Source organism: Manduca sexta, chromosome 22 (genome assembly GCF_014839805.1).
Source record: "Manduca sexta isolate Smith_Timp_Sample1 chromosome 22, JHU_Msex_v1.0, whole genome shotgun sequence".
Lineage (NCBI taxonomy): Eukaryota > Metazoa > Arthropoda > Insecta > Lepidoptera > Sphingidae > Manduca > Manduca sexta.
The window spans coordinates 10,363,661-10,379,518 of record NC_051136.1 but is presented as its reverse complement, the minus strand read 5'-3'; the positions used below and the strand labels follow the sequence as shown (position 1 = coordinate 10,379,518).

Here is a 15,858-nt window from a genome sequence, read left to right as displayed (position 1 = left end):
TATCGTAAGGAATAGAGCCAATAAAAGTTACTCTCGTAGAGCAATTCATTTGACTGTACAAATAATACTTAATAGCTAATATTTTTATGTTTTATGATTATATTCAATTAAATATATTGTTAAAGTGTTACATTTAGGGATATTTCTTAAATTCCACCCATAAAGCTCTATTTTTTAGCGTTGTGCTTCTTAAACGTTTTTCGTAATTAAAAAAAAATAGATTTTTATTTTGTATCTTGGTAACCTTGCAATTAGAAAATCTTTGAAAATTCCAAATATGAGGTGAATGTGGATATCAATAAACATCTTTCTTTAATAATAAATTTTATTTTACAACATAGGTACGCTTAAACTAATTTGCTAAATAACATCAATAATCTACGAATGACAATGTCCATTCTAAGCAAAATTTTATTTACACCGATTTGAAACCTTATATAATGTATTCCATACAAATAAATAAATATTATGTGTATATGTGTCATATGTTTATTGTTAATTGTTTAATAAATAGTTTAAAGTTATAGCAACTTCACAATAACAATATATAAGTTAATAGGACAGTGATTAGAAGTAAATAAGCATTTAAAATATTCCATGCTTACGCTCATTTACCTCGTAATAAACTAAATAGTGGCAGTTGCGATATGCTATCACCTACTTACATTCAAATCTACTTAGAATATAAACAACGCATACATTTCACTTACACGCACTGGATTTTGTTTCATAAAAATTATAATACTTAAAATTATGGATAAAGAGACACGTAACATTGGTAATTGTTACAAAGAAGTATTTAATACCTAATTTCAATAGTTCACGTTACATACATCAATTTCAATACATTGCTTAGTTTAATCAAAAATATAGAATACCCAGTACACAGCATTGAATATAAGGAAACAGACGGGGAACACTACTCGGGAATAGGTGTCTATTACGTTAACATCGCGTATTTTCGGCATCGAAGCCTTGATAACTGTAGCGCCGCGACGTAATGCGTGTATCACCTTCGGTTTTCCTGTAGATCCATCTGTAACAGAAAAAAATGAAAATAGGTACGTTTGGTTATGGAAGTTTTAACTCTTTTCACTCTTAATAAATTTATAAGATTTGTCATAATATTAAATTTAGGATGGTGAGCATAGGCAAAATAATAATATAATCAGCTTCTACTTAAAAGAAAATTATCTATAATACCTCTAAACTAGAGTATATAATATAATTCATAAAGAAACACAATACTTCTAGAATTTCTGGAGTGAGGTCTTGTCCTGTAGCGGAGTTGTGCATGGTCGCGCTGCAATCTCAGGGATGGAGGGGCCCCCGTAGCTGCTGGTAAAGGTTTCGATCGCAGGCCCAGTAGAGGTGACACTCTGCCAGCACTAGTGGTACATTCTCGAAGCGCTATGATTTCTTCCGGAGAACGTGATCCTGAAGGAAACAATTACAATCTGCGTTTAAACTTGTTAATGTCATCATGTCAAGTTGTGCATAATGTAACAAAATTGCAATTGTTTAACTACTGAATGTAATAAAGTATAAATGGCTGTGTTGGTTGTGGGCAAAAGTAATCCAAGAAGTAATATTTTTTATCCGCCGTGCAACTTAAAACAATGGATTTTAAAGTCAGATTTGGTGTTTGATATATAATAATAATGTTCACTTGACTGCCTCGGTGGCGTAGTTGTATTGCACGTCCGGTACAATAGCGCTCTGAGGTCCTGGGTTCGAATCCCGGGTCGGGCAAAGTGATATTTGGGTTTTTCTGCTCAGTATCAGCCCGGAGTCTGGAATTTGTGCCCGATATGGCGATAGGCTCGCCCCCTATCATATCATGGGACCGAACATACTTGGCGAAAAGTGGGTGCCCTAGTTGCGCCTCTGCATACCCCTTCGGGGATAAAATGCGTGATGTTATGTCTGTTATGTATAATAATGTTCAATATAATATATGATCCAGTGAATCATACCGCCGGAGCATTTCAGGTCCTTTTCAACGCTGGTGCTGGTAGACATCTGATCTCGGTTCTTTAACTTGGCCCGCTTCCGAGCTCTGGCGCCCCAGTACGTGTAGTTAACTGCTGCGTACTCCAGCAGAGCGGCGAAGACGAATACGAAGCACATCACCAGGTATATGTCTATGGCTTTCACGTAAGATATTCTTGGTAAGCTGCTTCGCACCCCGGTACTTATTGTGGTCATGGTGAGTACAGTTGTGATACCTAAAATGTCGTGAAACTGTGAGGTGCCTTGTTTTGAAAATGTTAGCTGTTTATCATGAATTGTATTGATATATTAAAATTATTTATGATTTAAACTTTGTCTTATCAAATTGTAAAGTGATATGTAACATAATATTTTTAACAATTTATGTAAGCATCTTCAAAGTTATCCTAATTTTGCCTTTGACCTGTCTTATCACGTCCATTCTACACCTCTCCATTGCTCTTTTTACGTTCTAAACAATAAAAATTAACTTACCTAAAGCGACTCTGGCTGAAGTTGCCTCGTGGTTTATCCAAAATGATACCCATGAGAGCATTACAATTAAAATACTAGGTAAGTATGTTTGAAACACGAAGTATCCGATGTTCCTTCGCAATTTGAAGCTTAGCGATAGTCGCTGATACACTCCTGTTGCCAATTTTTCCTGCAAATAGAACAATATCTTTGTATAACGAAACAGCATCTTATTAGATTGCGATGAATGTTTCTTTTATATCTTGGCATACCAAAGTAACTTCACTGGACCTTATCATAAGTATGTAGTCTAATTGTAGTTTCTAATATAGATAGTCTAATTATTATGTAGATAGACCAGCGACTTTACATCTCTTGCCCATATTTATGTAGTTTGATACAAAATATTAATGTGTTTTAAATGGCTGGTTGTATAATCAGGAGCTGCTTTCATAATTGTTTGCGGGTGGTCACTGAATTAATACAATTACTTTCAATTACCTTTCTGTCGTTAGTCTCATGACCAAGGATGGTGAATTGTGGTAACTCAGCATCTTCTACACCACGGACAGGAGTATCCTTCCAGTACATTACCACGTCAGATACCGTGTATCCATCTGCAACCATATGCATTGTTGTTAGCATATTGTTATCATTTTTAAAGAAGGAATTAACTTTTAAAATTGTTTCGTTGCGAGCAGCTTTGATTTTTGTTAATACTTTATTTTAAAATTGTATTTATTATACGTTTCCTGAACAATGTTTATATTAATGGTTAATTTGCATTTATATCAAGTTTATTTGGTTATAGCAATATGTTAGCATATGATTTTATCGGGGATAGGTCGTCGCCACGTTATAGTATCAAGGTGAGGGTGAGTGATATGATGTCATCCAGGCGATACAACTGAGCTCGCAAAGCGGGTGGAGAAGCTCGGCCTGATGATCTATTACAAGTGTAGGAGTCACACAGCTTTCAATCTCGACGGTGCAGTTCTGACTGTCGAGGGGGTAGTAGTGGAGGTCCATCATGCAGGCGAGTGTAGCGGTGAAGCGCATGCCGTAGGTGATGCTGCCATCGCCGCCCAGCCGCACCAGCTTGTTGCGCTCCGTCACATCGTGAAGGAAGCTGGAATAAGAATAATTATTGTTTATAGTTGTCGCGCATAATAACTGAGAAATGTAATATGTTGCTATATGAACACATAGCAAGAACTTTAAAACTGTCATAATTTAAAATGTACGGTAATATTATTGATGGGAATTAAGTAGTAAATAATTAAAATTATGTTAAATATATCCTGTATGTGGTTACCTATTCTTATCATTTGCAAAAAACGTATCCGGCACCCAAATCCTATCGGCGAAGTCTCCCGATAGAGTCAAAATCTCTTCGGGCAAACCAAAAGCCAGCCTTTCATCTTTCCAATACTGATTTAAGTAAAGGGTTATTGTGTAATCCTGAAAAGAGGTATACATTTTAGGAATCCCTTGTAAAATTCGATAATAGCCTCCTATAGATTTAAGACTTTCAAAGTGCCAGGAAACAAGTTACCCTCGATAAGTCTTTAAAACATTTATAGTAAAATTTATTAGGGCTATATTCGAGAAGGGTTTTTGGTACCATTAGTTACATGATTGATCGTTATTGTTTCTCATTAATCGAACTTGTTAAGTTTAAAACGACTCACGAAGATTTAGAGAGGGTCGAGAACTATATTATGATTGCAGAGGTGTCTTTTATCATCCATCATTTTTAAGTATACTGACGTATCGCAAACGTCAAATTCTGATCATGATTCATATGTAAGACTATGATGAGTGGGCGGTGACCTCTGCAGACTGGCGGCGAGTGGCGACAGAAAGTAAAGACGTCCATCGATTGGCTGACGCAGCAAACCGCCCCTCGGTCACCGGCAACCCTCGATGTGTGTCAAGTGATCACGGCCTTGCTCCCTTTCCGCGGCTATTAAAAGCTTAATGAATTACGATGGAACACTTTCTCGAGAGCGACAACTCCTTGATACGACCCAAAAAACATCTTCAGCGATTCTCGAGGAGTATAAGCAAGGTGGCCTTATCGCAATATCGATAAGTGGGGGACGTAAGCCTACCTGGACATCAGCATCCTTGACCGATATAAACAAATCCTTGGGAAACATACAGATTACAACAAAATAAAAGAGGATGGATGTTTTTCCGAAAGGTAGCAGTTATGATCCCTATCACGTTGAACTTTATACAAAGAAATAACAAGAAAAAAATTTGCAAACTCACCATATTCACTTCTGATATAGCATCAAAACTTGCAATAGTCAAATCCATTCCGACATACAAGGGATCACCTGAAAAGCAATAACATTTTATGCAACGAAGCAACAACATTGCGCCAGCACAAGCCTGGAAGTGAACCGCTGACAAATCAAGCCGTTTTTACCGAGCAAATTCAATATAATATGGAATGTTTATGGTTGAAGTGTCGCAATAACTACGAGACGGGCTCCGCGGCGGGTGAAGCGTGGATTTCCCCACTGCACACAGCATCTTACGTTCATATTTCATAACTGCTTGCATGCAGAAGCACGTCATACAAATACGCAAATGTTGTTATAACATATTGCATGACATCAAATTACTTCCGAATTGTAGTCAGACAGGTCGTTACGTTACTGTATGCGAGTTAAACTTCGTATGATACTTGCAACTGTAACATAAATTCTTGTTACCGCAAGCTCTATATTCTTTCCATTAATACACTGAAGTAATCATTATTAATAATTAACAATAAATAACGTTACTTATCTGCGCTTTCGCATTATGTCGTTTTTGTAACATAGAAAATAAGTTAGAAAGAATGTTTTGCTTCACAAAATGAAATAATAACACAATTAGCAATTGCAACTTACCACCAAAGTTAGGTCGGAGTCGTATGTCGTATCCGTCGAGAATCCGCGACACGGTGTGCGTCACGTTTTCCAGTCGATCAGCCGCTGCCGCACGCTCGCTTCTGTGCAAATATGAATTGTATTCAATGTAATTTAAAATCTTATTGATACACTAATATTGTCTGAATAAAAATCAGCTAAGCGGCGATAACCTAGTTGGTTGTGAAACGGACTGCCGAGACAAATGTCCGCAGGTTCAAAACCAAGGACACGCACCTCTGTCTTTTCTAAAATAATGTGTGTATTCTTAGTTAATTATCGTTTGCTTTAACGGTGATGGAAAACATCGTGAGGAGACCGGCATACCTTAGAAGTTCTCTATACGAATTTTGAGGGTATATGAAGTCTACTAATCTGCACTAGGCCAGCGTGGTTGACTAAAGCCTGATCCCTCTCAGTACTAGAAGAGGCCTGTGCCCAGCAGTGGGCCACTATACAAGAAAGGGCTGATATTTTTATTATATTATTACAATTTTCTTTATAGGAACGAGGGCCGAACAGGCATACACATCCCATAATATTATAATATAATTGTCGCCTATGAGTTTCTTCAATTATATCTAGGGAAACATCGATTCATCCGTTGACAACCTTTGAGGCAACGTGTAAAGTTTTTGAGTTTCTAAATATAAACTAAAAAAACGCAAAATGTAGAAAACCTGCAACACGTTAGTTTTCTTTTATCCCAGTGGAGCAGGGAATATGCTGAAGGTAAATATGCTAAGTGCGGCTTTACCGTTTGTAGAAGATTATCTTGGATTCAATAAGACCTTAATAACGATACTATTTGGGATAGTTAACGATATTCATATGATATACCACAGGTAGGTACTATAGACTTAATATTTGTGGCCCATAATGTTGAAATACTCTGATAATATCCCCACATATAAAGCACTAATGAGAACGTTATTAAAAGATTATAAATTACAAAGTATTTCGACTCGAGATGAAAAATGTAAATCTTTTAATAGTTCTAGAAGTTATTTATGTAACAGCAATGAGTAGAAGTTATGAAGAGTCAAGTAAAACATATATTTTCTTTGTAAAAGATAAACTAGCTGATTTCAACAGTATGGTAATCCTTCCTTATTACAATACAATTTTTGAAATAGCTTGATACAAACATTTCCTGAACCGCAAATGCTTCGAAACCAATTGGGTTGCGTATTAAATTATCATTTTTTGTTTAGCCAAACTGTTTCCGTACTCGACGAGACTACATTTTTCCGACATCACAAAATGATATCGCATACGAACTACGACACCGGTAATTTAAAATAAAATGCTACTCAAGTGAAAAAACAAGTAATAAATCTTAGTGGAATAAATGTCATATTGTACGACACTGTTGGTCATGTATATTTATTTCAAAACACCACAAAATCAATATTAAATACTGCATCATCTGAAAAACGTACAAATCGTTGTTACATGAAAAAAAATACTAAGATCATTTAAAAAAATATATGAATCGCTTTTTAAACATCTTCTAATTTATAAAAAAACAAATAGCCGTTTGGAGATAATTCCTCTATTCAAATCTGAAAATGCATAATATGTAATCAATCAATCTATTATAATTAAAATATTCTATTTTATGTTTCAGATCGTCCTATGTTGTATTTTACAATGAAACCCCAATTTTCTACTAAATAACCCATATTAAATTATATTCAGTGAATGTAGAACCATTTGAATGAGATTTGTGCGGCGTTTGAATTGGATTGCCATTTAGTGCGAGGATTTCCAAATCCATCACTAAATTAACTTTTCACGAGACCTGTGATATAATATTGTTTTTGGCTGTAGAATATAAATTACATACGTGACGTATTACAGAGATCTTTAAAAAAACAATACCTAAAAGTTTGTATCACGTGCAGATAATAGAAGCCGATTAGTCAATGAAATATAACTAAAATTTTAAGATAAATTTAAAAAGTATATCTCATGTCCGACAAATAATTGTGTGGTAAATTTTCTACCATTAAAGTATCATTAACACTGACTCCCAGTAATAGGTAGGAATAGGTAATATTCCTATTCGGGTTAAACTTTACAAACCAAAGCTGGCTCGACGCCGATAGAATTAGGGGTGGCTTATTTTAAAATATTGGCTGCCTTGTGATATCAAATGTGGGTTACAAAAAAAGGTAATTAAGATCACGATTTTATTGAAAGAAAGGGAATTTTTTACCATTATTATTAATAAATTAAACTAACTAACTTAGCGGCGAAACTAACTAGCTTGAGCGGCGATAGCCTAGTTGGGTGTGGAACGGACTGCCGAGACGAATGTCCGCAGGTTCAAATCCCAACGGGCACACACCTCTGACTTTTCTAAAAAATCATGTGTGTATTCTTTGTGAATTTATCGTTCGCTTTAACAGTGAAGGAAAACATCGTGAGGAAATCTGCACATCCGAGAAGTTCTCTATAGGAATTTCGAAAGTGTGTGAAGTCTACCAAGCCGCACTAGGCCAGCGTGGTGGACTAAGGCCTAATCCCTCTCAGTAGTAGAGGAGGCCCGTGCTCAGCAGTGGGCAAGTATATAATACAGGGCTGATACTATTATTATTATTATTAACTAACTTAACTATTATATCATAATTTATTAATAAACTTATTTATTAATAAATTATGGTATGCTATCTTACTTAATAGTAGATAAACTTCGTTGAGAAAGTTTGTAAAGATGTATGGATTTTGGGGCACGGTAAAATGATTTCACTGCACCTGATGGCGAATACAGTTGCTTCCAAATAGAGTATAGATGCATAAAACATGATTCTGTCTCGGTAGTTTCTATAATTATGGCTATTCAGAATTGGTTTTACCAACGCTGTGTCACATGTACCACAATGGCGGGATTTACACCTTGTGTACTGTGTTTACTTTCCACGCGTATGTTCTATCCCATTCTAAATTCATTTGGATGAAACGTTGCACAAAACGAGTTCTTTATAATAATTGAACATGTAGGCGTTTTTATTCTTACACAGTGGTGTAAGAATAAAAACGCCATTATATGTCAGCTGCTTAAACTAGTGAGTTTAGACACCTGCCAAGTACAAACGAATAAACTCAAATACGAGCGTGTAAACAGCTTATTCGGGTGTATTCGTTACTCATCTATACTATTATATTAGACTGAAAAGTTTTTTTTGTTCGTTTGAACGCACTAATCTCAGGAACTACTGGTTCTAATTGAAAAATTCTTTAATTTAATATTGGATAGCCCGTTTCTCGAGGAATGTTATATACTATATAACATTACGCTATGACCCATTGGAGCGGTTCATTAATGAAAATAATGCAAAAATGTTGTTTGTCTTAAAAAGCTTTAAAAATATAATATAATACCAATTCCCCTGCCGCATCTGTCTGAATACGATAAACTCAAAAACTACCCAAGGTATTTTGATGAAATTGGTATGAAGATGGTTTGGGACCCCCGGAAGGACACATGCTACAATGGAAAACTCTTTCAGGCGAGCGAAGCCGCTAACAAACCCTTTAATAAATAATCATAATATATTCTTAAACGAATTATTTGCCAAACTAGTCTCAATAAGGCATAAGAATGCTAATTGTTTGTACATTGGTTAAAAATTGCAGTGGAGCTGCGTGTTAGTAAAAATCTACTTCACATTATCACAAATGAAATGTGGAAGGGCAACTTCCAAATTTTAAAAAATAAACTATCTGCGTAATGAATAATGATATATGTAATTATATGTCAGCTGCTTAAACTGAATTGATCAGATATATTAGAAATTGTATGTATTTCTGCCTTCGTAATAAAAACCATTTCAAGTAATAAATAGATTTACAGAATACTTTTTTCATGGTGCCTGGTAACATTGCCATCGTTTTGTTTATTGAGTTGAAGTGATAAATCTTTCTATTTTTATAACTGGCTTCAAACGGCATTAGAAGAAAGATTAAAGAAACTTTGGTTATTTTCAACTTAATATTGTTAGGCTAGTTCATAAAAAGATAAGGGTAAATACTTTTATAATCTGACGAACTTACTATATACAAATATTTTTGAAACGTTTTCAAAAATTAATTGTATCAAAAATAATCTAACTTTGTTTTCCACAAAATCCATGAAAAAAGTCATTAATATTCCCAAACAAAACAGCAACAAGGAACAAATCTGAAACGTTACAAAAGCATAAAATATGGCTCGACATTATACGAGCTGAAATTGAATTTGAAGAAAGTGAAGAAAAAGAAATAATAAATTGAAACGTTTACAGGGATCTGTTCAACATGAAAATAACATCGGAATTGGACGGGCGATCACTACCGTTGCCAATTTTGTAAACTAATGAATTTATTGGAGCTTTAGATGGAAATGCTCGGAGGCATTAAGAATTTTGATTGAATCCGCATATAAAATAGTTTGTAATAGCATTGATAGTAAATATAGTTATATATCTTGTATTGTGCGCGGTAAATAGCGAGACTCGCTGTTTTATAGGATTTTTCTGGCGAAGTGTGAATGTAATACACCTCTGCCTAACCCTGAAAAAGGCAATGGCGTGATTCTAAGTATGCATGTACGTATTCTAGTTATAAAAATAAAATGTTTGTGTTATTACATAAATTATCATAAGGCTAGGTATCTTGCTCTAGTCTTAATGATGAATACACTATACACGGTACAAACTCATCATACTATTTCAAATATTCTGAATCATGGTCAAATCGAGCAATAATCTATGTTGCCATATTATGGCTTACAAAATAATTTAAGACATCAGTGAAACGAATAAGAATAAAAATTATCAGTAATTTATGTGTGGTTAGTGAAGTGTAGAGGCGGTCGTGTATTTATTGTTACCAAAGTTCCAATTGTTAAAACAAATCAAAATGTTCATTTGACTATATTAGTATTTTTTTATATTATTCATAATTAATTAAAATAAAATTCCTTCAAGATAATTTCAAGTGTAAACGATAATCTAAGGTAATACAGACGTTGAGCATAACATAGGTGTCCTGCATGCCTACCAACATACAGGCGTATGTTAATAACGAATTATAAAACCATTTACCATTCACAAAATAATATTTTTTATCGGATTTTAAACATCATTGCCAAAAAGGTTATTATTTCAGTGTCCACATTTTACGAAATATTAATTAATATTATGTAAACAGAGTAATCAAATTTGTAACATACGTGGTCGGCGGTCGGAAGCAGCTTTCCGTCGGCTCGGAGACCGCACCTCCGCCGGAATGTCTTTGCCGACGCCACAATCACTTACTCAAAGCGTCTTCACATACGTTTTGCCTCTAAACTTATTCCTAACTTCGTCTAAATAATATTCAAAGTGTTTTTAAAGGGTATACCACATAAATGAACTACCATGTGGTATAGTAAAATAAGCTCGACTTTTGCGCCGTAAATGGTATGCATACGTAATGTGGCTTTATAATTTTAAAAAATAAATGAAAATGTTATTGGTAAAATTAAAACCAACATGATTTGCTGTAATAAAACTTATTCTAATTTTGTTAATTTTATATTGTTTTAAAATAGCGCCACCTCATTTGAAAACCAACATAACACTAAAAGTTTTTCATTAGTCTCTAAACTGAGCACGCAACTGTAATGCTGAACTTTGGGCACTTGAGTATTACCTCCAATGGTGCACGAAAGTTTAAAAAGTTTTTGTTGAGCATTTCCCAAACCTTGTAAATAAAAATATTTAGAACTACATCTAGCTAGAGCGGTCATACATTTTTTTTTTGAAATTTCTACACTGTTAAAAAGCTAGTAGAAGTGGTAGAAGTGTGTATGATGAATGATGCTGTATGTCTGGTGTAGGTTGTAAAACTTACTGTGCATGTGCGAGTGTGATGAGAAGCGGCACGACGAGAGACCTGGCGAGCTGGCGCGCGTGCAGGCGACCACGCGGCGTGCGACGCGCGCTCATCGCGCGGCCGTGGCGCGAGCGCGGACGCGGGCGCGGGCGCGAGCGCGCTCCGAGCGACACATCGCGCGCTCAGCGGCACCGCTCCTCGCGCTCACACCACATGCCTACTCTAAACTTTATACAACTCCAACTGCATTACCGGCCGATACTATCGGATGTGCGTCAAACTTATCGCGATCGCAATCTGTGATCTGACTCGTAAAGAGTGGCATGAGCGGCCGTGGCGACAGCGGTGCACGGAGTGGCGTCGCGCGTGCGCTATTCGCCGCGAATATCGCGAGTATCGCACGCTCTCGTCTTGCCGCGATCTTAAGTTTGTAACTCGAATCCGTTACTACATAAACCTCGTTCGCGTTTCGCACAACGTACTAAAAAATGGGCTGTAATTGGCGCCTTCCTTAAGTAGTTTTGTTACAATATTTTCAAATTAGCTTTTCAATAGTAGGTAGCTACATATTTAGGCGGTCTACATACAAATTATTCAACTAATAAATATACTTTTATTAAAATCCTGGACCTAACAGAAGGATAGGATCACCAAGTAGGCCTCTAGAATACATAGTACTCAAGTACATACTTGTGGGTCTCCTAAATATTTATCTCTGTTCGGGGATCGAACCGGCGAACTTTTGTTTCTCGGTCTTCAATTCAAGTTTAAAGTCTTCAGTTATTGCATCTCGAAGACGGTCACAACTAATTTATGGCTAAAATAACTCTCGCCATTTATTCGAAGGGGAAGGCTTCTAGGCTCATACTGAATGGTAAAACCTAATATCACTTGTCCGACCCGCAGGTAGAATTCGAAACTTGAGCACTGCAGTCGTAGCGTACCACAACTAAGCCAACAAGGCAGCCTTATTAAAAAAATAACTAAACCTATATATATATATATATATATATATATATATATATATATATATATATATATATATATATATATATATATATACATATATATAGGTATCATCAAACTGTTCATAATAAAATCGTTTCTGTATCCATTATTATAATTCCCAAATAACTTATCTAGAAAGGGGTACTAATACTTGAACTAGATTGTTTTTTTCACAAGGTTTTTAACTACCATTTACTTTTAAGCGAAACTCTTACCTATATTATCAATAATCATCCGAAACACCTCACACGAACAAATTCAAAGAAACCGCAAGACTGCGCCCTCACACGTCCCTACCCACAACAGATCCGTGATACATAGCACAACTAGAATGTGGCACACGGTGTCAGCGCTGGCGGAAGCCGTTCGCAGAGGTCCGCCGGTGCGATGCCTCATCCGCCCACTGATTACACCGGCACCAACCCACGATAAACATTCACATCACAGAAACGATCTTTTTTCAAAAGCTTTGTTGATATCACTAACAAAAAGAAGCACGCGAACTCTGCTGCGCTGATTGTGGCCATAAATATAAGTAGAGTGGTATTGATAAGTTTGCTATGTGAGGTGATAAAATCTCGGCATCGTTAAAAAAGATGAAGATATAAAGCGGTATAACTGTGTGACAAATATTAATTGCTAGGCAACAATGTGCAACAAGCACAGGTCATTGAGACTTATGGAGATCCAAAATATTCCGCACTAATAATTTAAGTGATGATTATTAACACATTCAAAATTATCTGTATCTTGCATACAAATTTTATGGAATAGTAATTATAATTTTACTATCAGATTACTGTGGCATACCCATATCCGCGAGGGTTGAGGCGAGACGCAACCAAAGGACCAAGATTTTTTGAGAAAATACCCGTCCCATAATGTGATAGGAAGCGAGGCTATCGTTATTAGATTATTCTCATGGTCGTTTTTGGGCTTAGATCCTGTAACTATCAAGTAAGACTTTAATTCCTAAATAGATCATCATTATTATAGGCGTTAATTAGTTTACATTTTGTTTTCATAGAAATAATCAAAGTTTTACGAGTCCTGTCAAAACATAATTTTTTTATCTATTGTTTTTCGCAACTTTACTTTTTGTTGACTGCCTCGGTGGCGTAGTTGTACTGCATGCGCGGTACGGCAGCGCTCTGAGGTCCTGGGTTCGAATCCCAGGTCGGGCAAAGTGATAATTGAGTTTTTCTGCTTAGTATCAGCCCGGAGTCTGGAATTTGTGCCCGATATGGCGATAGGCTCGCCCCGCTCGCCCGTCACATCATGGGACGGAACACACTTGGCGAAAAGTGGGTGCCCTGGTTGCACCTCTGCATACCCCTTCGGGGATAAAATGCGTGATGGTGTGAGTGAGTGTGAGTTTTCGTAACTTTTCATATAAGAACTTTTATCAAACTAAGGTACCATTGCGCCGATATTTAAAAACACTACTAAAATCGATAAAGCTTGTAAGTGCAGATCTATACACGAATAATTCGTCAAAATAGTTTCATCCCAAAATACTTAGGCTAATCGATTTGGAGAGCTCTGCGTGAAGTGAAATTGTTTTACTGATAGAACGGCTCGGCAGATATTTCAGCCATCTCTCAATGTGTACACTTAGTAACGTACTACAGTTACTATTCGCCTGCATCATCATACAACGATACCATATAAGCTTTATTGTATATACAATCATGTGAATAGATACTTTTTGATTATTTTATTTAAAGATTAAATACTAAATCAATTGCATTTTTTAAGGTATGCAAATAAAGTATTTTTAGGGTTCCGTACTCAAAAGGAACCCTTATAGAATCACTTTGGTGTCCGCCTTTATGTCAATACCCTTTTCGCACGAATACGTAGAGGTATCAAGTTGAAACTTAAATACTCTTTTCTACGATTTCTTGCAGCTGTGAATAATCAAACTTGTAGATAAATCAATGCGTTCAAATGATGATCCTTTATATGACAAATTTTCGCATATTTTGCGTTTACACATGGTAATCAAAATTTATAATCAAAAAAAAAATTATTCCCGTTAACTTAGAATCCTTAAATTTGGCAAAAAGCAATATCTTACAGTACATATAATGGAATAGTTTGAAAACCGTAAATATGTACTTTAATAACAAAAGCGAATTTACTATTCCAAACTTATTATTTGCGGTTGGTGCAGAAACCGTGTCTAGGGATCGAACGGTAAAGTTAAGTTTGTCAAGTTTGGACTTATAATATAATATATAATTAGATTATATAATATAATTAGATAAATTTCCTACAAGTTTGTACGTAACGACGATTACTAGACAGCAATTTTACGTTAAATTTAACTAGTAAGACACATTGATAAAAAACTTATCTATATTATTTACTAATTTGGATCTGCTTATATTATGAATTATCATATATTTATATAATGGATATTTATTTAGCAACTGCAGAATCCAAATAAACATAACATTTCTTAAAATTTGTAGTATGCAACAATGCAAGATATAATGACATGTAACAATTTACCAGACATTTGCTAATATTCCGCTAACTTGCTTGACATATTAAGGTCACGACTTGTAAAACATTCCACTTCTCTTCTCTAACTTAAGTTTAAAATATTTTCAAACTATTTGATGACCGCAACTTTGTATCATCGCAATGGAATTATAGTGTTTATGTTTACCTGAATGCGTCAGTAACTTTAAAAAAACATCTATCATAATTGTACGAAAGCCATATAAATAGATTTCTACCCTCTAAGCATTGAATCACAAATGTAAGCAAGTAATGAAAAACTCTCCCTAAAATACCTCCGTAAGGCATTTATAATATTTCACATTCAATCATTGTACAAAATACGTACTTGAGGCCCGACGATCGTTTCATCTTTTTACATTTCAATAAACAGCCCTACTCATGTCGAGATGACAGATTATGAGTTTACGATTATTCGTATTGCTTATCGATAAATTTTAATATTGATACGGTAACCTTGAGAGGGCTGTCAACATTATGAGGTTAATAGGTTTTAAAGATATGTTGGGAAGTCTGTTTTGTTCGTCCTAATGGTCTTGATTCTTGATGACAATAATGATGAGTGCTTTTTGGATTTAACGAGAACATTGTGACCTCTCCAACAATGTAGCAATTAGTATGAGTGCTATGATAGCACTACTCAGTGAGGCGATTTCCCAAATTTCGCGCTGACCTGGAGGTCGCGTGATTTTAAACAATTATTATGGAAAAAAAATGATTGTACTTTTTTAAACCTAAAAACCAATTGCAAGGAAATTATTAACTCCTAAATTGACGTAACAACGGATAATCGTAATGTCGCATGGAAATAGAAGAAACACTGGCCCTTTTACGTCATACACACCAGAAAAACGAAGAACTGGATTGAGTGATCCTAACAAATAAGCACACAATACATGACCTCTAAAGATATAGCAAGCGGCTTCCATTCGAGGGGATTGAAAAATGTTTGGTGTATAAATAGTGCGGTGGTTTGTTGAGCTGCGAGATCGGGCTAGGTAATGATAGTGATTTAAAAGAGACGTGCCGCATACACTCACAGCATACACCCCTACCGTTGGAATCCGCC

The 15,858-nt window shown here is 35.6% G+C and overlaps 1 protein-coding gene across 1 annotated transcript; it reads right to left on the bottom strand.

The window, feature by feature from the left end:
- Window positions 1-507: 507 nt before the first annotated feature.
- Window positions 508-11,519, bottom strand: LOC115451711 (gamma-aminobutyric acid receptor subunit beta-like). The gene is made up of 10 exons (XM_030180088.2): window positions 11,271-11,519; window positions 5,373-5,473; window positions 4,744-4,811; window positions 3,782-3,927; window positions 3,438-3,595; window positions 2,968-3,083; window positions 2,488-2,656; window positions 1,977-2,228; window positions 1,249-1,437; window positions 508-1,036 (listed from the first exon to the last, which is right to left on the bottom strand). The coding sequence occupies exons 1-10, from the start codon at window positions 11,363-11,365 to the stop codon at window positions 858-860; spliced, it is 1,473 nt and encodes a 490-aa protein (XP_030035948.2). The 5' UTR covers window positions 11,366-11,519; the 3' UTR covers window positions 508-857.
- Window positions 11,520-15,858: the final 4,339 nt, after the last annotated feature.

Coding starts and splice junctions, on each gene's coding strand:
- LOC115451711 (XM_030180088.2), bottom strand. CDS start 11,365: ATGAGCGCGCGTCGCACGCCGCGTGGTCGCCTGCACGCGCGCCAGCTC. Junction 5,474..11,270: donor ATCACACTCGCACATGCACA/GTAAGTTTTACA, acceptor ATATTTGCACAG/AAGCGAGCGTGCGGCAGCGG. Junction 2,229..2,487: donor TTCAGCCAGAGTCGCTTTAG/GTAAGTTAATTT, acceptor ACGACATTTTAG/GTATCACAACTGTACTCACC.